The sequence below is a fragment of the Furipterus horrens genome, unplaced genomic scaffold (genome assembly GCF_987537825.1).
Source record: "Furipterus horrens unplaced genomic scaffold, mFurHor1.1.pri manual_scaffold_12, whole genome shotgun sequence".
Lineage (NCBI taxonomy): Eukaryota > Metazoa > Chordata > Mammalia > Chiroptera > Furipteridae > Furipterus > Furipterus horrens.
The window spans coordinates 79,512,080-79,536,381 of NW_028327182.1; the positions used below are offsets into that span (position 1 = coordinate 79,512,080).

A 24,302-nucleotide genomic window follows, 5' to 3' on the forward strand; every position below is an offset into this window, starting at 1 on the left:
ATACAAATGGGTTGGTAACCATGTTTCACTTCTAAAACTCAGTTTTACACTGTTTGCCGACATCACAGATGCCAGTTGGTAGAAATCTCTTGATGATCTGATACCAGAATTAGCTGGCCCTTCGGGGCACATCATTAAAAATCTGTTTCAAAACATGCACTTATTTATTCTCTGCCTCCCCAGCTTTATTGTAGCTCATCTTTTCCCACAATTACTCCTATCTAGTTGTACCCTCACTTTTATCCTTGCCACCCCAAATCTGAGAAGTTCATCAAGTGTTAAACCAAGTGTGGATTCAAAGGAGACAGGAGAGCCCTCTTTTATTTAAGAAAGCTTGTACTTTTCCCTATTAACATATTTTACCTACATTAAATTCAGTTTCTTCAACCAGGGATTGTCACTGGTTATAAATATAGGCTGAATTTCCCAAATGCCACAGGCCAGAAAGCTGCCTCTTCCTTCCATTTAAAGCAAATGTCCCACAGCCGGCTGTCAACTCTGTCTCTTGAGAGGAGGTGGACTAGAGTCCATTTTGCCTGCTGTAGTTGAAGTCGGCTTCATCAAGCTGGGGTTCCGCAATGTTTGACAGTTTCGTGTGTGTCCTCCCAATCTCTTCAAGGGCACAGGCCAGGGAGTCAAGGTCACCATCATGCTGATGACGAGCTTCCCACAGGTTCAAAATGACAGCAGATGGGCTACTTTGTGTAGCAAAATAAGATAGATTCCTAGACAGAGACAGTTAAATAAAAAGAATAACAAAACAAAAATGAAAATAGAAATAAAGGAAAATATAAAAATCACTATAAGGAAATTAAAAATGAGTTGTAATGGATATTATTATAATAGAGGTACAAAGCTCCCGAGGCAGTTCTGGGAGAAGTCTAGTTTGTTAACTCTACACCCAACTGCAATTGTACATTGGAACGTTACCAAGGACCTTGTTATTCTCCAGTTCTTTTCTTGGTCCTCATCCTCCTTGAGCTCTGTGTGTGTATGTGTTGTTGTTTTTTTTTTCTCCTTAACACCCTTGAAAATTTCTACTTCATTAGCTTATGTGATTATGTAACTCATTCCCATATTTTCAAAATAGTTGACCTCTCTTTAACTCTCCCTGGGTCAACATAAGGGCTGTCAAGTTTTTATCTTTGATTTCTTCTTTCCCTTCCCAGAAGGCTTACATATTAAGTGGATTAGTTAACAAACACTCTAAGTGGACAGTGTCTAGATCTGCACTTCTGATCTTGTAGGCTAATAATGCAAGCCTGTGAAAAATGTTTAAATGGCCTTGGAATCACTCCAGTTAGCTATCTCTCCTCATCCTCAAACTTAACACATACATACATATATATGTATATGTATGTGTATGTGTGTGTTTGTGTATAGTCTCCATGCCTTGAAATTGGTTCTCATTCTGACTATCACAAATATATATCTCAGTAATTACAACTATCATCTAAGTCTCTCACACTAGGACATTTATATTTGAGTCTTTCCTTTATATTGTTTCTTTCTTTTTGACGTACTCATCAGTTTCATACTTCTTCTCCATTTATAGTACTTCTATTTAATATGCTCTATAATTTTATGGCTTAAATCATGACAAAAACTTTATAGCTCTTTAGGCATCCAAACTCCAATATACCCTGCATTCTATTTGTTCAGTTATCAGGTATCTATTCTACGTGTTTGCAGTGTCTTCCTTGGTCTGCCCTCAACACAGCTCAGGCGATATGCATATATTTTTATTCAGTATTCTTTGGTCCTTTCAGCCATTCGTGCTGACTTAAGTAATACTTGGCTTCTCACTTTTATTCAATCCACTTTGTTCACTGGGAATGCTCACTTTTTCTCTTTACCCTCTGTTCATCAATATCCTACACTCCTATAACTTGGTTCAATTCTCATCTCCTCTTTGCTCAAAGTGATTTATTTCCTCTCTGTACTCTTTCTATGCTTCTGTTTAAATTTTCATGTGAGTAAAATGCTTATATATTTCACATGTATGTGCTTGGCCTTTCCCGTATGATTATAGACAACTTAAGGGGGAGGATCACAGCTAATAATTTTCTGGTTCTGCAACAGCACTTATCACAATACTATGACAGACATTTATTCAATATCCATCGACTGAGTAATTGATTGGCATGAGTTTTGTTTTCAGATGATATGGGATCTTCAGTGAAAACAAATGGTAACCTTTCAGATCATAACTTTGGTATGATGAAGACTAAGGCAATACAAAATATTAAAGGTCACAGTTTTTCACAGGTACCTTTTACAGCAGGGATAGAAATGTCACCTCTGTAAAATTGTGATAAGTTGAAAAGAGTTTCCAGAGTCAACCAAGAATTGCCTATATTGAGGGTGGCACTACTTCTCATCGGCACACTCAGCGTATAATCGCAAACTAGACTCATCTAGTGAAGAGCGCTCAGAAGAGGAGACAAGCTTTTATGAGCACATTACCATTCACAAGCAACACACAGTACTTTTTGAGTGAATCGCGCACTGTTTTATTCAAAGGTCTTAAGGGACCATTTAAAGCTAGTTGGTTGCCAAATAGCATAAATATCAGGGTAATATAAATACTTCCCACTACATCTGAATCTTTAATTGAGAAAGGGAGAAGACCAACTTAAAAATGTCTCTAGTGTCTTTTTTTAAATTTTCTCTTCCCTTCCTTCCTTCTCCACCTCCACCCCTCACCCCAGTGGCCCTAGAATCTAGTATTGCTACTTATTTTTACACTAATAGAAATGGCAAAGCAACCTCGCTTGGGTAGTTGAAGAGATCCTTATTTTCTCTTATTTAAGAACTTTGTTTTGAATATTGTCTCTTCTTCCTGGTCATGTGGATGTGTTTGTAGGAAAGTCGTTATGTCACCAGGCCTATAAATAACATTGACACACCCCAACCAACATTTAGACAGAATATATGAACTAGAGAAGTAGCTGAGAAAGAGGCAAACTGAAAGGGTAGGTCTGAGTGAACTCTGTGTGGGCTGCGTGACATTCTTTCCATGTACATTAGGCAAATAATGACCCTAGGACACACATTAGCTCCTGACGTGGGTAAATAATTCTTCATCCTCTCCATTTTCATTTCAAAAAGAAAAAGAATGCCAGCAAGCACAATAAAAGCAGCACAAATTTGTCATCATTTTATTCAGGGTTTATATTTTGTATATTTGCTGTTTAACAACAATGGCCTATGTCCTATGGGAGTGACTTGTGATCCTAGTAACCCTGAAGTGTTATACTTCATTCTCTAGCAAGGATTGAGAAATATTTCTGTAAAGGGCCAGATAAATACTTTTTTTTTAAAGATGGTGATTCTTTCTTTAAAAAAATTTATTTATTTATTTATTTGTTTTTAGAGAAGGCAAGGGAGGAGAAAGAGAGGGAGAGAAACATCCATGTGTGGTTGCCTCTCACATGCCCCCAACTGGGGACTTGGCCCACAACCCAAGCATATGCCCTGACTGGGAATCGAACCGGTGACACTTTAGTTCGCAGGCTGGCACCCGCTGAGCCACACCGCCAAGGGCCAGGTAAATATTTTTTATTTTATGGACCTCATATGGTCTCTCCAGCAACTCAGCTCTGCACAGTCATGTGACAACAGCCATAGACAACACATAAGTGAAGGAGCATGTCTCTGTTCCAATAAAACTTTATTTAGAGACACTCAGATTTGAATGTCATACAGTTTTCACATGCCACACAGTATTACTTTTCTTTGATTTTCTTTTCCCTGACCATTTAAAAAAAACGTAAAACCTAGTCTAGCTTCTGGGCTGTAGAGAGCAGATAGTGAGCTAGATTTGGCCTGACGGGCTATAGTGCTGATCCCTGTCCCCACCCTGTACTAAAGCCCAATCTTCTGAGAGAAGATTAGAGTAAACTTTTGGCTTTGTGCTGCATTTGAAAAGAAGCACCTAGAGGGTCAAAGTGACTGAATGCCAGAGCTACAGCTCTGCCTCAAGCACTCTTGACAGCTTTGTCCTCAGTAACTGTTCTAGATCTTTGACATTTCAAGACATGTGAGGAGGAAGACCTGGGCATAAAAACACAGTAAAAAAAAAACAAAAAAAAAAAACAAAAAAAACTTTAGGAGAGGGATACGAATATGTTTCGGAGGTTATAAAGAATATTTGTCCCAAATACATTAGGAAAAACAATAAATCCGTGGCGGTGGGTGGGAAGGTTAGCAGAGTGGAGAAGGGCTGCTGTCAGCCACTTGGTTCTGAAATGTCCTGCAAATGTCCTGATTGATATAAAAGGCACCCATGGCGAAAGGAAGCTAAATGATCAGAAGTGGCAGAAATACAGCGCTCATTTGGCACAAGTCTCTGAACATATTGGAGCAAGTGAAACATGCTCCCCAAAGCACGTTTCAGATTTATTCTCTGAATTTATATAAGGACACTTGCTCAGCCCAACACACAAATCTCAAACTCCACTTCATCTTAGTAGATACATATAGGCGCATATCAGCCTTCTTAAAAATGACTCAACTAGCTTTGTGATAAACAGACATCCTATTAAACTATATTTACCCCTCTATGACAGAATATTTAATATGTAAAAAAACCCTAAAACCCTAATGCAATAAGCTATTCCTCAGACAGCTGGATTATTTTACTGTTTGCATATATGCAAAGGCATAATGATTTTTTAAAAAAACTGGTGTACCATATATTCATTTGGTTATCTCCATACCACCCTTTTTAAAAACATTTATTTATTTATTTTTATTTTTATTATTGGTTTTTCAATTACAGTTGTCCCCTTTTCCCCCAATTTCTCTCCCCCACCCAACCCACCCCCTCTCCCGCAATCATATCCCTCCCCATTGTCCATGTCCATGAGTCCTTCACGCAGGTTCTTTGACTAAACCCTTCCCTTACTTATCCCCCCTTCTCTCCCTCTCCCCTCCCCCCTATTGACTGCTATTCTGCTCTTTGTTCTATTTAGTTCCTTTGTTTGTGTTGTTCTTTAGTTTCCCGTATTACATACCACCCCTTTGAAGTTATTCTGATCCCAATCTATGTGATCTACGTTGCTTCATGAATTATGCTGGTGCATTTGGAAACCTGCAAGTAAATGCACACACCATTCCAGGAATGTTGTTAATACTAGAAAAGACTATTCATAGCAATACTTGATTTCAGGAAATTTCCTGAATATCTTTGATTTTATTTTACTTTTTTTGAAGTGAAATAACGTTTAGCAAAAACAGTAGCCCTGAAATTCAGGTGACTGACTTTAAAGACAACTCATTTTTTTCTTTCTCTTTAAAACATGTTTAAAGATGTCCATGTATGTTCTCAGATGCTTCAAATTGTTCTGTTTTCTGCACTGAACTTTGGGGAGTCTTTTGTCGTAGACTTTTCAAATTCTGATCGGCTGAGGTAATTTTGAAAAACAAGATTTTTTTTTTTGTGACGTGATAAAGATGCTGTATGCTATGCAGGTAAGATTATCTACTCTGTAAATTTTAGGAATTTACTTTAGAATCATTCCATGTCTTTGGTTCATTTCATTTGTCCTAACCAATAGACTCTGTGACTTTTATCTTTTTCTTTGGAACTATCACTGAAAGAGTACAGGTAAGCTGTAAGAAACTCATGTTAAGACAGCTTAATAGAGTCATCCATCTAAGATCATTGAGTAGTAATGGTTTATTACGTTTAATATTGTTTGTTAGTCTACATACTTTTTATTCACTTGAGTTCCTGTGGGTTTGTTTTATTACCATGATTAATTTCATCTGTCTGAGACTTTCCTATTCCCCCACCCCTGATCCCCAATTAAAATTCCATGCTTTATGTGGAAATCAGGGCAGAATTGGAAACATAAATCTTCTAAAAAGCTAGACACAGGTCAACTTAGAATGGTGTGTGTGGGTCACAAACTGAATTTTTATATAGAATCTCAGGTTTCAAAATACATCTTCAAAATAATAACCTTGTTAAACTAATAATGAAAATTAGGTTAGATTTGAGGATGTTTGGAAATGGTTACTGCACCTTCTTTTTCTTCTTTGGGTACAAACAGGAGGGGAGGCTTGAAGGAACCATGATAAATAGTATATAAGATCTTTATATACTGTTGTAACACAGGGCTAATTTTATGAAAAGGAAAAGTGGCTAGGAGTCCCTTCAGTGTGAATTCAGAGATACCATTCTTTCTTTATACCTGAAATCAGTATATTCAAATGCAAGTGTCTTAGGGAATAGTAACATCTAAACCCTCAATCAGTTAATAGAGATTAGATAACAGTAATGGAGGAAGGCACAGCTCTGAGGCTCTAGCCCTTGGGGAAATGCTCTGAACAGCTATCAAGGGCACATTGCACTTATAGCTGGATTTTTGTCTGAATTCCAGATAACAAAGCTTTTATTTTAGTTACTCAGAACCATATTACCAGGGGGCCAATATACCCATTCACAAGCTGTGAGCTCTTCTTGTGATTGAGAATGATTTTCCTACTAAAATATAGCAGGGGACCACATTTGAGCTGCAGAATCATACCCTTAACACTGAAGGTACTGCATACCAGGTACATGCCATGATTGCATTCAGAATGTAGGATGTCACTCAACACTTCCAAGTAGAAGGGAGCAGCACTTGCACCTCTAACAGGAGGGCAGCAAGTTTATATTCTACACACTGTTGCCATGTATCTTAAGACAACTTTTTTGACATTAAAAATGATATTAAAAAAAAAAAACAAAAAAACAAACCTTCCTTTTGAGTAGGCTGGCAGTATAAAAAGTGAAAACTAAGTTTAGCTGCCTATAATAAATTGGGAAACTTCATTATAAGAATAGTGTATAACCCTACTGTATAGTACCAAATAGGGAATTGAAACAGTCATAATGGAAAAAATATTAATATCCCTGCCATCATTCTAATTGTCTCATTTAATGTAAGCCTCTTATGTGACCAAAACCAATCGTCCATGAGGTTCTTTAAATGCAAATAGAAGAGAAAAAAATTATTCCATACAGTAGTAATTGGACACACCATAAGCATCTGGCCCATCAAGCTTTCATTTGCCAACTTCAGCCTCACTAGGCACTCACCAAACAGCAAAGCAGCTTTCAGGACAAAGCTAGTCAGTGTTCCATTTTTCAAGAATAAGCACAAAATGTGCACCATGATGGAGTCTATGTCCATGGCACGCCTGTGCCTCCAAACGAGAGAGAGCTGATGTGGAGGACCCAGAAGGAAAGGATACAGGCAGCTGAAAACACGCTGAGTTCCATCCTGTTTGGCCCCGAGAGTGCTGCCTTAATTTTTTTTCCAATACATTTTTCAATAAAATTCCCCTCTAGTTTTTCCTTTCACTTATTCAACTGTCCAGTTCTTGAAAGGGAATAGCAAGGATTCTTCCTTCTTTGGAACACATGTTAAGACCCCAGGAGCTCTCAGGACTGCCTGTGCATTGCCAGATGAGAATGAAGCCCATTGTAGACCCTGTTTTCAGTTCTCCGTTTTCACCCCTGACAGGGTCAGTCTATGTTAATTTCTCATATCTGGAAATGAAGGGCATTGAAAACTACCAAATCGAATCTCTTCTTTGAATTTGTGTGTATCATGGAAAAATAGCTCTCATTTCAATTAATTTTCCACCTCAATAACCTTTAGACATTTTCAAGCATCTGGAGAGTGATACAGAATGACCACCATTTGTTCCAGGAGGAGAGACCACTGTGCTAAGGCTGAATGAAGGGGAGGGGGAAATAGTTACACTTTTCCTTTTGCAAAATACTGTATGTTTGACTAAAAACCTCACAAATAATTGAAAAGCAATAATCACTTAAAGGATACTCTAATAAATTGGGTATGATCCTTCTTATAATTTCATTTTCTCAAATTATAAAAACACCATCTTCAGACACCCTGATACTGTCAGCTTTTTGGGACCTGTTTGAGACAGCATTGGGAATGGGGATTAGTCAGACTATGAAGGGGACTTAGCATGTCCATCTCTTCTGAAAACTATATTAGCTTCAAGGAGGAGAGCTTATGTCCTCAAAGATCAGGACAAATTCACTCCTTGCCTAGAAGGTATGCAATGTCCCTTGTTACCCCCTCCCCCTCAAGGGGTTTAGAGTGGGAGGATGACTTTGGTTCTCCTAGAGGAACGTAAAAAACTACCCTTCCATATTGGCTTAAGGACAGACACCCGCCTCTTACAAACCATATACAGCTTGTTCATAGTTAAACTTGTCCCAGGGTTGTTTTCAGCTTCATATTAATGAGGAGTTTCATGAGTCATTGACTTGGGTGGAGTGAAGCCCAAACACTCACCACTTTGCTGTGTTGGGTCCCTCTGGCTTCTCTGTAAGGCCTCTTTAAATTTCAGACCCTGCATAAGTCCCCTGGGCCAGAACCTGGAAATCTGGTTTGAGTCTCATCATCTTTTGCCTGCAAAGATCTATACAGTGCTATCCCCCTAGCTATTAATTCTTAAGCGAGTCATGAAGACTGTTTTTTTAGAAATGGCAGCCTCCCATTCATTTTCATATTTAAACATTAGAGTTTATTTTCTAGCCTCTAGCTATCAGAATTGAGAAAGCTTAGTTCGGTGTAATCATAGTAAATCCCAAAACACAAAAATGAAAATACTGTCTCAGTAGTCACTGCAGTGACCATCCACAGTGGTCTTCCTGGGAAGCAGGTATTCCGTATGTATTTTCTCATCATCTTCTCTCTATTTTTCTCCTCCCTTCTTCCTGCAGCCCATAAGAAAGCTGGAGCTAGGACTGTTCCACTTGTAATGAGTTCTCAACAATTATTCAGAGATAGATGAATAAGCTCCCTGTGACCTTCTTTTGTCCTCTCCCACTGCCCTCTGGTCATTTCACTGTTTCTGTACATCCAATTAAGAAGGTGGATAGGGGAAATGAAAAGATATGACCTTAAGGTGAGAAGATTTCTGCTTCTCATTAGAGGTCCTGTTAAAAGATTTGACAGAAAAACAAATTATTGTAGTACTGCTTATCAACCATGAAGTTTGAAGGATTTTATTTGTTCATAAGTTCTTGACCATCACCCATGAATACTATCATCTAAAATACCTTTGAATTATTTTAACCAGTTGACCAATGAGAAATATGTTTCTTTGGAAGCACTTATAAATTTTCAACTAAGTGTTCTATTACTGATAAAAACTATTAATAAGGTAGTTTTTCTGCTATTTTCCATTTTGGAATTCTTTCTTCCATTTTGGCTGCTTCCCTTCTAGACATTCTCCCATTCTCATGCACTTTGTCCATCATCTGTTCCCATAGCAACTTGGTCAAGCTGGCTATGTTTTCAAAAGGGTTTCTGGAATATGAAAATCATGAGGCCTTAAAAAAAGAATGACCTAATAGTATCAGGTACTATCTAAGACCTGCGAGAAAGACAAGCATTCTCTACAATGTAAGCCATGTGACCTGCTTTCTTTTGAGATCAACTTTCAAAATTCTTGGATGCTTATTTTATCTATTCTGTTATTAGGAGGCAAGCTTTTAAGGTCAAGTATACTATCTGATGAAAAAGTTTATGTCATTCACTTAAGAAAAAATGTATTGACTTGACCCTAATAGGATATGTTTAACTGTTATTACAAAATAAAGTATCATAAAAACACAAAGTACTATGGAAGTTTAGAGATGGGAGATTACTTCCAGCTGAAGCAGTTTGTGTCCAATATTATTTAATTTGTTCAGTTCTCAGCAATGCTGCCTAGCATCTACTCCTGTGCAATCAGTTCTTCATTTCTCAGCCCTATCTCCCTACCCATCACCCGTGGCTAAGAACATTGAGATGGATAGTACTGCATCTGAATTTATAGAATAAATTTGCAATCTCAGCTTTGATATGGAGCAAGTAGGACTCTGAGACATAGTCAGAGTTTTTTCAAAGAATCTATAACTGCTGCTGTTTTCTATGACATTCTTTGCTAGGCTGGGGAGCTTATTTAGCATGATCACATGCCAGGCAAGATGCAAGGCCACCTGTGTTGCCTCTGTATAGCACACGCCACTGACATTTCTCATATTCTCATCGCTTGCTAAGCCCTTTAACTTTGCATTCCATATCTTTAATCTCCTACTCAGATCTAAGTAGCAATTTGTTTGGCAAAAAGGCAGATTATCATCAGTGACATATGTATTTACAAAAAGGAGGGTAAGAGACCATTGTCACTGGCAACAAAATAAAAGCAAATGTTTCCATCCACTTCCTTTGCAAACTCTTTGAAGGCTGTTGCTTTATTAGCTTTTTAACACTTTTGGAAATTAAAAGGAAGGGAAGAAGTAGGTAAATCTGTTGTTACAAAACCAAGGTCAGTGGATTCTTTGAAGAGAAAGACTGATTTGGGATCATCTTGTGAGTCTACAGTTAATGAAATCTCAAGATACAGAAAGCTTTCTTACCTATATGGGATATTGTCAATGTTAGATTTCCGTATTTCTACACACATTGATGGTCAGTTCTATACTCTGTAATTTATAACCATAATAAAGCAATACCAGTGATTTGGGATTGCACAACAGAAAGCTGTGACACTTCCAGTCAAGATGGTGGCATAGACAGACATGGCTTGCTTCTTTGCACAACCACATCAAAATTACAACTAAAATATAGAACAACCATAACTCAGAACTATCAGAAATTGAGTTGAATGGAAATCTGACAACTACAGAATTCAAGAAACCATATCCATCCATATTGGTAGGAGAGACGCAGATGGGGGAATATCTTGGGAGCAAGGAGACCATGTAGTAGCACCACTGCCCCGCCCCTGCACAGCTGATCCTTCATGGAGGTAGAGGTTGATAGTAAGTGGTCACAGCCAGTCCTTACAGCTGACTGGCCTGGGTAAATCCCTCCCATTGACCTGCCAACTGCACCAAGTCTCAACTGCAAGAGGAGGATGTACTCAGCCCACACAAAGGGCTCACCTCAAGCACCTAGCTTGGGTGATAGGAGAGGCTGTGCCCCTGGACCCTAAAGGACTACATTAGGCCACACAACTAAGACACAGACTCAGGAGAGCGCTACCTAATACATAGAAGTAAACACAGGGAGACTGCCAAAATGAGGAGACAAAGAAACATGGTCCAAATGAAAGAACATATCAAAACTCCAGAAAAAGAACTAAACAAAATGGGGATAAGCAATCTCTCAGATGCAGTGTTCAAAACACTATTTATAAGGAAGTTCAAGGAACTTAATGAGGACCTCAGCAGCATAAACAAAGGATCTGGTCAGAAATGAAGAATACATTAACTGAAATAAAGAACAATTTATGGGGAAACAGCAGTAGAATGGATGAAGCCAAGAATCAAATCAATGATTTAGAACATAAGGAAACAAAACAAAACAAAATCAGGAGGATAGTATAAGCAGCCTCTGGGACAACTTCAAATGTTCCAATATTAGCATCATAGGGGTGCCAGGAGGGGAAGAGAAAGAGCAAGAAACAACATTTATTTGGAAAAAAAAAAAAAACATGAAAGAAAACTTCCCTAATTTGGTGAAGGAAATAGACATGCCCGTCTGGGAAGAAGAGAGTCCCAAACAAGATGGATGCAAAGAGCACCAGTCCAACACACATCGTAATTGAAATGCCAAAAGTTAAAGATGTAGAGAGAATCTTAAGAGCAGTGAGAGAAAAGAAGTTCATTACCTACATGGGAGTTTCCATAAGACTGACAGCTGATTTCTCCAACAAAATTTTGCAGGCTATAAGGAATTGGCAAGAAACAGTCAAAGCCATGAAAAGCAAGGATATACAGCCAAGATTGCTCTACCCAGCAATGCTATCATTTAGAATCAAAGGGCAAATAAAGAACTTCCCAGACAAGAAAAAGCTAAAAAAGTTCATCATCACCAAAGCATTATTATATGAATGTTAAAGGGACTTATTTAAGAAAAAGATCAAAACTATGAACAATAAAATGGCAAAAATACATATCTATCAACAGTTGAATCTAAAAAACAAATTAAGAAAACAAGAACAGAGACATGGATACAGAGAGCATTTTGATGGTTGCCAGATGGGAGGGATGTGTGGGGGAATGGGTGAAGAAGTGAGGGGATTGAGAAGTACAAATAGGTAGTTACAGAATAGCCATGGGGATGTAAAATACAGTATAGGAAATGGGGTAGCCAAAGAACTTATACACATGGCCCATGGACATGAACAAGGTGTGTGGATTGCCTCAGGGAATTGGGGGTGCTAGATGGAGGGGGGCAAAGAGAGAAAAATCAGGACAACTGTAATAGCATAATCAATAAAATATAATTTAAAAAATAAAAAAGAAATTTGGGACAAATCCATAAGAAACTCCCCTTCATCTCTGTCACATATGTTTCTTCCCATGTATCATAGACAAGAAGGCTTGGATACAGAACAGGATGGGGAAGCCATAGTTCCTAAAGGTACTATGAAGCAATACAATCCGGAAGTTTTACTAAGTAAGGGCAGACTCATTTAAATGAGGTTCTTTTCCTTCCTATAGACCATATATGGGCCCTTGGCTGTTTTCCTAATACAGTTTATTGACACACATTCATACCTCTTTGCTGTGGCTGACTCACACTACCAAAGCAGAGCTGAATAGTTGCTGCATATTTGCAACAGATCTTATATTGTCTAAATAATTTACTGTGTGGTTCTTTGACAGGAAAAGTTTGCTGACCACTAGTTTACATCATTCTCAATTAGACTACGTTTGGAGAGTTAAGTTAGAGAATAAAGAGGAGGGTAGGAAATGCCATTTACTAATGTTGAATGTGTTAACTAAATGAGATTTAACAATAGAAGTAGATTACATGTATTTATGCCATTCCAATTTGTTATTAATTGTGAAAATTTCAAAGGAAGTAACTAGCATTCATTGAAAATAGACTTTTTTTCCCCCCCCTGGGGATCATGTTAGAAACTTAAAAAAAGTAGGTTGTTTGAATTTCTCATGTCTAGGAAATTTAGGCTTTCCTGGAGAAAGGATCTTAGGGGAAAACAAAAGCAAGCAAACAAACAGATGCACCAAGAGCTAGTGTTTTATGACCCTGGGCACTGGAGGGACAGTCTGTTCCTGTGTAGCCATTTACTGCTCATTAGAGCCCAGAGACAAACAGATGTGAACCTTAAGTCTCCCAGTTTGAGGTGCATTTCCCCTCCTGCGCAAGGTTGGAAACCCAGGACTTTGGAGGCACTCACTGCAGTTCTCTTATGTACACTGTGAGTGGAGAATGAGGTAGGCAAGGCAGGCACATGCACACGCTCATTCAGCCATGGGCACATGGAGTGCTTGTGGCAATTATTTTCTTAGCAATGGTGAATTAAAAATCATACATTCTTATAGCCAGAACGGATTAGAAAGTTAATGTAGTCGGAATTCCATGATCTGCTTTTGTGGAGAAGAAACAGGAGTAAATGATACCGGCTGTAGAATCAGGAGGGTCTGCAGATCTTTTGAGTCCCCGCCCAATGATCTTTTTCAACCAAATTCTGTTTTCTGGGTTAGTTTTTACTCTTGTCCCCATGCTGATCAGAAAGTGACATTGCTATAGCCATGGTGCTCATGTTATAAATGAGACAGCTCATTTTTTTTCAAAGTTGCTGGGAAATAGTCAAATTAATTTAATCCTGCTCAAACATTTACTTTTGTATTCTTACATTTTCAACATATGTCCTTTCAAGAAAGTATCCATTCTTTTCAGGCCCACTGGCTCTGTAAATTCCATTTTCTCTCGCAACAATGCCCCCTCTCTTGATTTTCCTCTGTGAACCTGACTGCTTTCCAGTTGGGCCCTTCCTTTTTGGATTCTGGATCCTTTCTGGAACAGGGAACAGCACTCTATTCCTTCTTGGCAGACATCTACCCTCCCTTGCAGAGAACAAAGAGGCAGGTGAAGGTAAAGAACAAAAAATGAAAATGACAGAGCAAGCCAAAGAGTAAGGAAGTAAGGCCTTGCCTCAAAAAAAAAAAAAAAAAAAAAAAAAAGGACAAAAAAGAAAAAAAACACTGGCAAAGGAAAGGGAAATAAAATGGTTCTGGCAAAACTGGTTCTTTTGTCTTTCCACTCTGGGGCATGCGAGGTGGGATAGGGAGAGAGGAGGCACTGTTTGTCAATGCCTTCCCCTGCTAGTTATCCATGGAGTGCAGCGAAAACCTGCCAACCCGTCACTGCTGCCCCAGATAGCATCGCCCTCCTTCTTCCCATCTGACGTAATAAAGCCCATTATGAGTCTCTCTATGTATTCTACTCTCCACTCAACTCCAATGTTAGCGCAGTGGTGAGCAGTGTCCCTGTAAGAAGCAGACGCACTCATGACACCTCAGCAAACTTTTGCTTGTTTAACGCCCTCTGCCAACTTCCTTTTTCATACTGCGGTACCCACTTCTGCAGGCTGAGCTTGTCCCCATTAAGTGTAGAGAGCACTTAAGGTTACCTGCTCGTAGGGAGGAGGTTTGAGAAACTTGCTGGTTTGTTTCTCTGGCTCTGTCTCGAGATCATGCTGGCATCCCTCACAAGCACCAAGGTGGCCTAGTCTGACACTCCCATTTGTGTACCCAGTTAGCACACCTGGGGACGGGACCATGACCAAAGTAAGACTTTACCGTAATGTACCAAAGGCAGGAAATGCCACACAGTGTTATATTCTTGTTCTTTTCCTATTTACTTAGTTGGACCTCTCAGGAAATATGGCCTGAGGAATGAAAGATAGCAGAGCCTGGAAGGCACAAGGATACCCCCAACCCGCTTCATTTTTCAGAGTTCTGAGAGTAAAACCCTCTTTCGGAAGTTGTCCCAATTACCTGTTGATGCTGTTTTTCTGTGCTAACATCTGCCAGTCCTTGCCTTTGGCATTGGGGGTATCAAATGTAGCACAAATCCGCTGTCTGATGGAATAGGGGATTTTGAAGGCTCTGGGGCCAGTCTGTGCAGGGAAAGTGCTGTCCTCTTGTGCAAAGAACGTGATGGTTTCCCTTTCACTCTAAAATGAGACAAGAAAAGCATGATCAGATCCAAGTGGAAGCATTAGTGACCAACACTCCTATTTTTTTAAGAATATCTGTGTTAACACACGTGTATGATGTGCTTGACTATTGTTATAAACTCTATAAAATATATTGACAAGTTCCTCTCTCTTCTAAAATACTAAATAACTTCTCAGTAGCCTAGTACATCGTGTACTGGAGATTTATAACAGCATCTTCCACTCAGGGAAGTCACAATGATCAGCATCCTGCATCTGAACATATATATCAGGTGAAGGCAAAATTACTTTTTTTTGGTTTTCGGGCATAGATGTAGAATCAATAGGATGAAACTACTAAATGACAGATTTCAGTTCAGTGCACAGAGTGACCTCTGATAGTCAGGGTTGACTGAAGACGAATGGGCTGATGGCTGGGAAGCCACTTGTCAGAAAAGCTACAAAGTGAAACAGATTGTATGTTGATCATCTTAAAGTTTATATTTCCCCTAATCCTAAAATTATGCGATTGTATAGTAGCAATGTTGGTCTTGATTTTGAAATAAATTGCTTTGGTAAAATATGAGCCAGTCATGAGTCAGTGATGAGAACCAGACTAGTGTATGCAGAGGGGCAGGCTGGAAGACTTCCTCCTGCTGTCTGCCCACCCTGCTTCAGATTTAGAGTTGCCCAATGAAGATTCATTATTTCAATACATTATAGCAATTGGGCCATCATATCCAACAAGAAATCACACAAAAATTGGATGTGGAAAAGTTTATGTGGGCTAACAGAAGGTTGAGGCCTGAAAAGTATTTGACTGAATCATTCCTGTGATTATGATAGGTTGTAAGACAAAAGGGATTCTGCAGGTGTATTGTAATTGAGGTCCTTAAAAAGTTGACTGAATTGATCAAGAGAGATTTTCCTGGGTGGGCCTGGCCTAATTAGGTAATCCTCTTATCTGGACTTCTTTTCTTGCTGGCCTGGAAGAAAACACACAGCCATGCTGTGAACTATGGAAGAGGGGGCAGGAAATGAGACCAGGACCTGAGGGTCCTCCCTAGGAGCTATGACCTCTACCAAACCGTCAACAAGAACACAGGAACTTCAGACCTATAGCTGCAAGAAACTGAATATTTCCCACAACCTAAATAAGCTTGGAAAAGGACCCAGATCCAGCAGAGAACATGTGTCCTGCCACAAACTTGTGAGCCAGCCATGCCTGGGCTTTTGATCTTAAACAAAATGCGAGATTATAAATGGGAGTTGTTTTATGCTATTAAATTTCTGATGAATTTGTTATACAGCAAAAGAAAGCTAATACAAAGGCAAATTAAAACCTCAAATTTGAGATTGAGTTGAGCCTACTTAGGACTGTTTAAACCCCAGGAAACTGTCCTTTGGGTTAGGAACTTCTTGTCTTGGCTGTTCTTCAAGTCAATACATGCCTTTTCTGTACTGCCCTGTGATCCTACCCTGATTTTTCAAATCATTACTCATCTTCCTACTGAGGGCACCAAGCCACGGTGGCCCATTTTGGCTAGTGCCCAGGCTCCCATAGTTATAAACCTGCAGAGTCAATGAGTCTTAGGTCCTCAAAAATGTAATGAGGAAACTGGTTCATGCAGAGATCTTATTAATGATTGATAATGTGTTTTGTCTTTCTAGAATCATTTACATTTTGAGGGCTGTGTTTTGGAAACAGTGCCTTAACCCAACATTTCCAAAACGCTATCTCAGAATATGTTCCAAGAAAGAACAGTCCCATGGTCAGATTCATTTGAGAAATGCTGCATATTATATCTTCTTTTTAGAAAATCAAAGCACATGGTACCATATTAAACAGATTGTACTTGCTGGTTTTAGTTCCATTCCCTGGAATACTACAAAACAATGCTCATTACAATTCTTCCAGTATCTGAAGTTAGCATGGGGTAACAGAAGCATGGTTTTCAGAGTCAGAGTATGACTTTACACTTCTAGCTCAGTGACTGTGGATGCTACAGAATCTCTGTCAGCCTCAATTTCCTAATCAATCTTTTGGCATTTTTCATAAACTCCAGAGAGCTTATGAAATTTGGTACAAGTCACCCAGGTAGTTTGTGACATAGTTAAAACTAGAATCTGATATCCTGATACCTACACAAGTACTCATTTCACTATAGCATCCTTCTTCAAGACAAGTATGAAGAAATCCACAGAGCAGGTTGGTTAAGAAGATGCTCTCTGAGTGACATTAGCATTATGCTTCAGGAATTAAGGGTAGCAAGGGCTTCAAGGAAGAGGCATTTGAGTTGGCCTTGAAGGATGGGTAGCTTATTGACTGAAAAAAAATTGAATGGATAAGTGATTACTTTAGGCAGAATAGACAATTCTTTTCTGCTATATTGGATGGTTATAAAATAAATGAACTCTGGCTTCTTACTGCATAAAACATGTTACAAGAGACATCCCTTTTTTAAAATCGTAGTTTGTAAAATTCCTTTTAGCCTTTAACAAAATGCAAATCAAGTAGGAATGGTTTTCTTACATATTTCCTGACTTAAGCCAGAATAATGTCCTTAGAAAGGTGATAGAAACTAGAAATAGAGGAAGGAAAGGAATTCTATGCAAGAAAACATAGCATTATGATAAAATGGCACCAAATGTGTTAACACATGGAAAGGTGAAATGGTGGCTTGCCAGTGGAAGCTGAAGCCATTGAAAGTATCCATGCCAAAGGACTGAAGGAGACTGATAACTGGAATCCAGAAGCCCTTGTGGCATCTAAGAATTGACCTAGTGTGTGAAGCTCTAGCTTTACTGTTGGTACAAGAAAGACCACCTGGATAAATAAAAGTCTTCAGAAAAAAAAATTGAATGCAATTTGAAGGTGAATAAAATATTATGAGACTAACAAAAATTAAGTATTTTTTTCTATTTATTACACTTTACTAAGTGGACCCCAATTTTCTTTATAAAGTTTCCAAATTTAAATGTTTTCTATGTTTAAAGATGACACTTTATATAACATTTATAATGCATTCTAAAAGACATCTGGGCCACATAATAAGAATCCGTAGATACATCACATTTCCTGATTGTTTAAATATTCAGAGGAACAGTAGATTTTCATGCTCTGCACATCTGAAATAAGCAGCTGCTACCTGGTTAGCTTGGGAGTTGTAAATCAATGAGAAATTCTAAGTATTCTGTCTATTTTGTAACAGACAAATCATCCCCAACTTCTACCACTTTTGGAAGAAAGATAAGAGAAATTACTTGAAGGGAATATTGTAACCAGTAAGATTCAGATTTAGAGTTGTTTTTACCAAAAAAATATGCTCTTCAATAATATTACATTAATAAGGAATGATGAAATAAATTACTTGAATATTCTTCTCTTCAATATTAGCAAAGTTATTTTGCTTCTGTTCACAATTTTTTAGATAGGTGAAACCATTGCTTTATAGAGTATCAATGGTGATAATTATTAGTTAATTCAGTTGGGTTAAATTTAAGGAGCAGAATCAACTTGCCTCTAAAGATTGATACAATAATGACCACTTTAAAGAACAGAATAGATGTATTAACTTGATCACTGAAATAATTTTTAGTGTGAGGAGATATGAATGATTGTGTTTATCTTGTAGATAAGAGGCATGGAAGAATAAGTTCAGTGTGAGGCTGAGCATAAAGAACTAAATGCCTTTGATGGAAATAATCACTGTGTTTAGATATTTAAAATCAATATCATTTTGTATACATAATGTTACATATATCCTCATGTATATATGTATTGCTTTTACCTCTTAATGGTTCCATTGTTAAAATCATGAAATACCAACACTAAGATAACCTATTAAAGTAACATAGAAATTGGGAGTCGTAAATCTAAATATTCAGGGACTTTTAGAGGGAGATATTAAAAATGTATTTCAAAGAAATCTTTTAAAATCTTCAAAAGTTTTAGTTCCTTATAATTATACTTTTATTGTTAATCAATAAAACCCTATTCCTACTTATTAAAACCACCCAATGCAGTCTCTTTCAGTCTAGTGGCCATGTAATATAATAAAATTTAGCAATTGATCTATTATTCCTGATTCACTGATTGATACAGACCCATATCTGGAACGCATCCTGCTTTCTCCCCATGTAATCCAAAATTTTCAGCACTCTATGTATCTTCACTTTTTCTTGAACCATCTACCACAAAAGCCAAGTCATTTTTAAGAAAATGGGTTTTGTTAATCAGATACAACACCAGATGTATGCTTTCCAAGGAGTGGGACTGTCCTAGGGTTGGAAGGACTGAGTGATCATTCAATCAAGACATCTCTTGGCAGGAAGATCTATATGTAGGAAATCTGTTCTATTCTTCAACATCTACAGAATGAACACTTATTTTATCCCATCATACAAATAGTTCCATCTCATCCTTCTACAGTTTTAAGGAAAGACTAACCAAATTTCATATATTTTCATACTTAGAAACAAAATTGCTAGTGCTGTGATGTTGGTCACTAGGTCATAAGTCCCCAAAGAGAAGGCTTATATTATGGATGAGGCCACAGTGAGGACTGCTAAATTAGATCTCCTTGACTGGGATCCTGAAGTAGCATAGTATGGAAATCCAGTCTTTGATCTTGAAGTTAGATATCTCAGTAGGGAACTCTGGCTACCCATCTTATTAGCTCTATGACCTTGAACATGAAGTTTGACCTCTTTGGGATTACTGTAGCATGTACAATTGTTATAGTATAATACTAATCCACCGAGTTTTGATGGTTGTATGTAAAAGCCCATGAAATGATGCCTGAAATATAGTGGCTTTCAAACATTATTAATTTTCTTCTGACACAGGAAATTATAACAAATTAGATTTGCCTAAGAAATGCAGTTTATTCCAAAGAGCTGAAGATGTACTGGGCCAAATTCCAGCAGTAACATTTGAAGCAATTAATAAAATGATCCTTACAGGATCAAAAGGGTTCATAAAGCTTCTAAAATGCAGTAGCCTACAAATTGGATGACTATAGTCCAACATTAAATATCTAAATACTATACTCATACTTGCCTCCTTTTATAAAGAGATACTGTGATGTTATCTTCTTCAAGGCATTTCAAAGTGATTGTAAACTTTGTGAAGCATTAAAAAAGGAATTTGAGAGTAAAGGATAAGATTAGGTTTATTAGCTCATTTTTCTTTCACGCGCTTCAAGAATTTATTTAAGCAAGGAGCAAAGGTACCAGAATGTATCAACTCTATCACATTCCTTTTACATAAATATCCTGTAATAGCAGAAGTTGATTCTCAATATCTGTATGCCTTAACAACTCTTTTAAACTTAGACTTCTGTTGAACTGTTAACAGATACTTAGGACAATCTGCATCAAAGGCATCTTTATTTTCTACTGTTTCCTTCTTTTTGAACCACAAGGAAAACCTTAGTTTTTTCCTTCGGTTTTTATTTTAAAACCTTACTACAATTTTTGTTTTACTTTGAAATGTATTGTGTTAAATATGCTATGAGTGTTCAGGAAAGATATTCTAAAAATGTCCTACCTAGGTTTCCAGATATACCTTCCCCATCAAAACTACTTTAGCACATAATGCTAATTGGCAATAATGAATGCAAATACTGTATAAACATGTCAGTTAAGACAGCTATCAATTTTGAGGCAGAGTCCTTCGGAAAGCTATCCGCTCTTCAGAAAAACTATCTGGGGAATTAGCAACACTCATTTTGCATGAACAATGAATTGAAATGAGAATGGAGGGAAGTCATAATGCTAAAGGCTACAAGTTTTCAAAGAAAAAAAAAGCCCTGAAATTGAGGTGTATGTATACAAAATGTGTTAAACCTTCTGCTGAGTTGAAATGAGTATGTATATATTATTTATATATTTACACAAAATATGTATGTGTGCATGTATGTATATTTACACATACATATATATGCACACATTCTACAGTTAAACAGTAAAATGTGTGTGCTTTTCTAAACTAGCCAGGGATTAGAATTGCTGAACAGAAGCATCACATACCTCCCCTGACTCCGCCCCTCAGCTCTGCCACCTCCACTCTCAAATAACCATCGAGGGGTTGGGGGGAAATGCCAGTTAGAATCATGGCAGATATCAAGTAGCTTTTCTTTTCTTTTTTTAAATATTCTATTTATTTACTTTTAGAGGCAGGGAAAGGAGGGAGAGAGACATTGATGAGAGAGAGAAACATCAATTGGCTGCCTCTTGTTCATGCCCCAACCTGGGACTAAACCCATGACCCCAGCATGTACTGTGATTGGGAATTGAACTGGCTGACTTTCGCTTTGTGGAATGATGCCCAATCAACTAAGCCTCTTTGGTCAGGGTAGATATCAGTTATCTTTTAGCAAAAGTTCCTTTTGACTCCCATTCTAACTCTGCCCTTCAACAGTGATATGACATTGGACAAAGGCCTTTCCCTCTTCACACTTCTCATTCTGCAAAGTAAGGAAATGGATTAATATTTACTCTATTTTATATTATTGTATTGATGAATCTAGGTTTAATGGAAATAGGGATGTGTAGAACCTTGAGCCTGGAGGATCAGCCGAGACCCTGATTAGAAAATAACACATATTGGGCAACTGACTCCTGGAAAACTAGTCAGAAGCAACAGAAAACTGCCCAATGGTAACCTTGTGCCTCTTTCTAGCATGTGTGTGTCTCCACTGTACAATCAGCTAATAATGTATTTCACTAGGTATTCCAAGACTAGCATGGACTATCATTAGATTGCTGGTGGTTTTGTGAACAAACAGCTTTGTACCAGTTCCTTCCACAAAGGTCCCTTCCCAGATGCTAAGTTCTGATGCATTGTTTCCCTGGCCAGGGAAGCTCAGTTTAATCTGAAGCCTGAGAAAGAGTTTATTTTCCCTTATCAGTAATGAGGATTAAGAGCCGAAGGATGATGAGTGAGATGGTGGTAATAAGTTTTCAAAAGGCAGAGTTCCCAGAGAAAGTAAAGGCCAAATCATTTGTCCAGTCAGTAATGAGGGTTAAAAGAGTGCATTTTGAAGCACTTTCCGGATACCCGTAGAGCACCACTGTGATAGGTATATTATTCCAACCGTCCTTTAGAGATGGGGCCAAGAGGCCTGCAGACCAAGGACTCACCTCTAGGATTGATGTCTGCACTTGGAGGATCTGTTCATGGCCTTTGAGCTGCCGGATGCAGATTTTGCAGGACAGCTGGGTGGTGGTGGGCGTGTAGCGCTCCAGGGAGAAGGCACAGTGCAGGGGCTGCCAGTTACTGCACCACACGCGGGAGAACGGGACTTCCTGCGGGGAGAAGGGGGAGAGAAGCGGGCTATGGTATGCAGAGATCGGCTGAGACGAGCGGCGAACAGGAAGGACTTAATAGCAATAATTATGATGATGATGACGGTGATTGCAGCCAAGATAATTGCCCAAGTGACTTCGGTGGAATTGTTGTAGAAATAATGTTCCAGCATATGCCAAGCAGTACAAAAGTAATTAATGTCAATTCCAATTGATAACATTTAAATTCCAAAGCCACACTGCAAGAGCTCAGATTTCACTTGGTGACACAATTAGAAAGAATGCCAACAAACATGAATCATATGCTTTTCCATTTAAAACGTATTCTTTGAACACTCCTGTGGTCCATCCTTCCACCTAAGCCTGGGGTAGGTTGATATTTTTTCTCATATAAATGAAAATTATGCTAAAGAACTGATTGACCAGAATTTGTCCCCATACCACAAACTCATGCCGAATCATGTAAACGGAACACAATATGGCTAATGTGTCCAGCATAAAAGTTATACCTGTGCAAAAACACACACATATACACACATTCCAGAGAGAGACACAAACTCACTGGGCTGCCCCACAGCAGCCTAGTTTGCCAACTCCTCATTCAGTTTATCCATTCCACAAGCTGTGTATGATGCCTGCTCAAGCCCAGGTATTATACTAGATAAACAATACAAAATGAGGTCTGGTCCCTGTTCTCAAGGGACTTAACAGACAACTAAGTGGCAGAAACAATTTTTAGTGAATGAAGGGTGGGGGGGTAATTGCAAAATCTACATAGATCATCCTCTACCCCATTACCAGTTAGTGCTTGCCACCAAATGGACCATGCCCAGGTTTAGTTGATATCCTGGGGTAAGAATATCATAAAATGATACACTTTCATCTATTTAAGTCTCTCATACTTACTTGAATGAGGCTGGGTCCTTGGCAACAATCATGTATATCCAGTCTCTAGGAATGTTAACTCTCACTTTTTCCCCCGTCTCTGCTCTTATTAATTTGCCCCTTTTCCTGCTGCCATAACTATAGTTTTCTCTAATACTAATATTGAAAGGTGGTCTGGAGGTTTGATACTGTGAAGTGTGACTGGTAATGAAGTCAGCATGTGTTATAAGACCAAGGGCCATGATCAAAAATCCATCTCCTCACTTTGAGGAACTATGAGTTACCTAGTTATCCCTCAGCTCTACTGTACACACTTGTTGTTACCTAATTTTCATGATAGCAGTCTCACAAATCCTGATTTTGGACCCTTCTGGGGGGGATGAGCATGGAGGGGTGGACTTCAGATTGCTGCACACTTGAAGAGAGGAGAGTCAGCTTTCAGGGAGTATGAGAAAATAAACTCAAGCATTAACCCCGTATCCCAGCAAGAAATATAAGGACTTTGTGTTTTGTTCCTTTGCTCTTGCTCCTGAATCAAGGGAAAGGCAGTGGACCATTGTCTCAAGAAGCAGAAACAAGGACTCAGAGAAGGTCTTGTGTGTGATAATGTGTGCTGTTTCATTGACTTGAATCTTGTGCAAGGTGTGAGCTGTTAGGACGCAATGCTATCTTGGCCATTCTCAGTTCCCTTTTACATGGCTGAGGCTGGAAGCCCGAAAACTACATTTCCCAGAACCCCTAGTCAGCAGGGAGTTCACACTTCCTTCCATTCTGCCCTGCAGAGGCACTGGTGCTAGACTTGGACAGTAGAGGAAGAACTGAAGCCATCATTGACCCTCTATCATCAGCAAAGGCTCAAAGGCCTCCACTGTCAGCACATGTGAGCTTTGCAGCGGCTTCTGGACGTTCCCCAGAGAGCCATCAGTGCTATTTCCTGAAATTCCTGACCTTGCTGGTTTCCTAATACAATTGGTGGCTTTCCCTGACCCTGGCTTTCCCAGGCTTTCTAAAGGTTCTGCAAGATCATAACTCCCTCAGTTCAGCTTGTTGTTTGAAATAGCTTGAGTGGTTGCTGTTTCCTTGACCAAAACAATTCTTTAATTGTACTCCAGTGG

General features: G+C 38.6%; 1 protein-coding gene across 1 annotated transcript in view; it reads right to left on the bottom strand.

Annotated features, from left to right (window-relative positions):
- Positions 1-520: 520 nt before the first annotated feature.
- UNC5D (unc-5 netrin receptor D) overlaps positions 521-24,302 on the bottom strand; it is a 223,474-nt gene continuing 199,692 nt past the window's right edge. The window contains exons 15-18 of the mRNA XM_090258224.1: positions 22,138-22,302; positions 14,831-15,009; positions 14,192-14,320; positions 521-725 (exon numbers count right to left, since the gene is read on the bottom strand). Of these exons, the coding sequence (XP_090114350.1) occupies positions 521-725; positions 14,192-14,320; positions 14,831-15,009; positions 22,138-22,302 (678 nt within the window). The remainder of the gene's footprint in view (positions 726-14,191; positions 14,321-14,830; positions 15,010-22,137; positions 22,303-24,302) is intronic.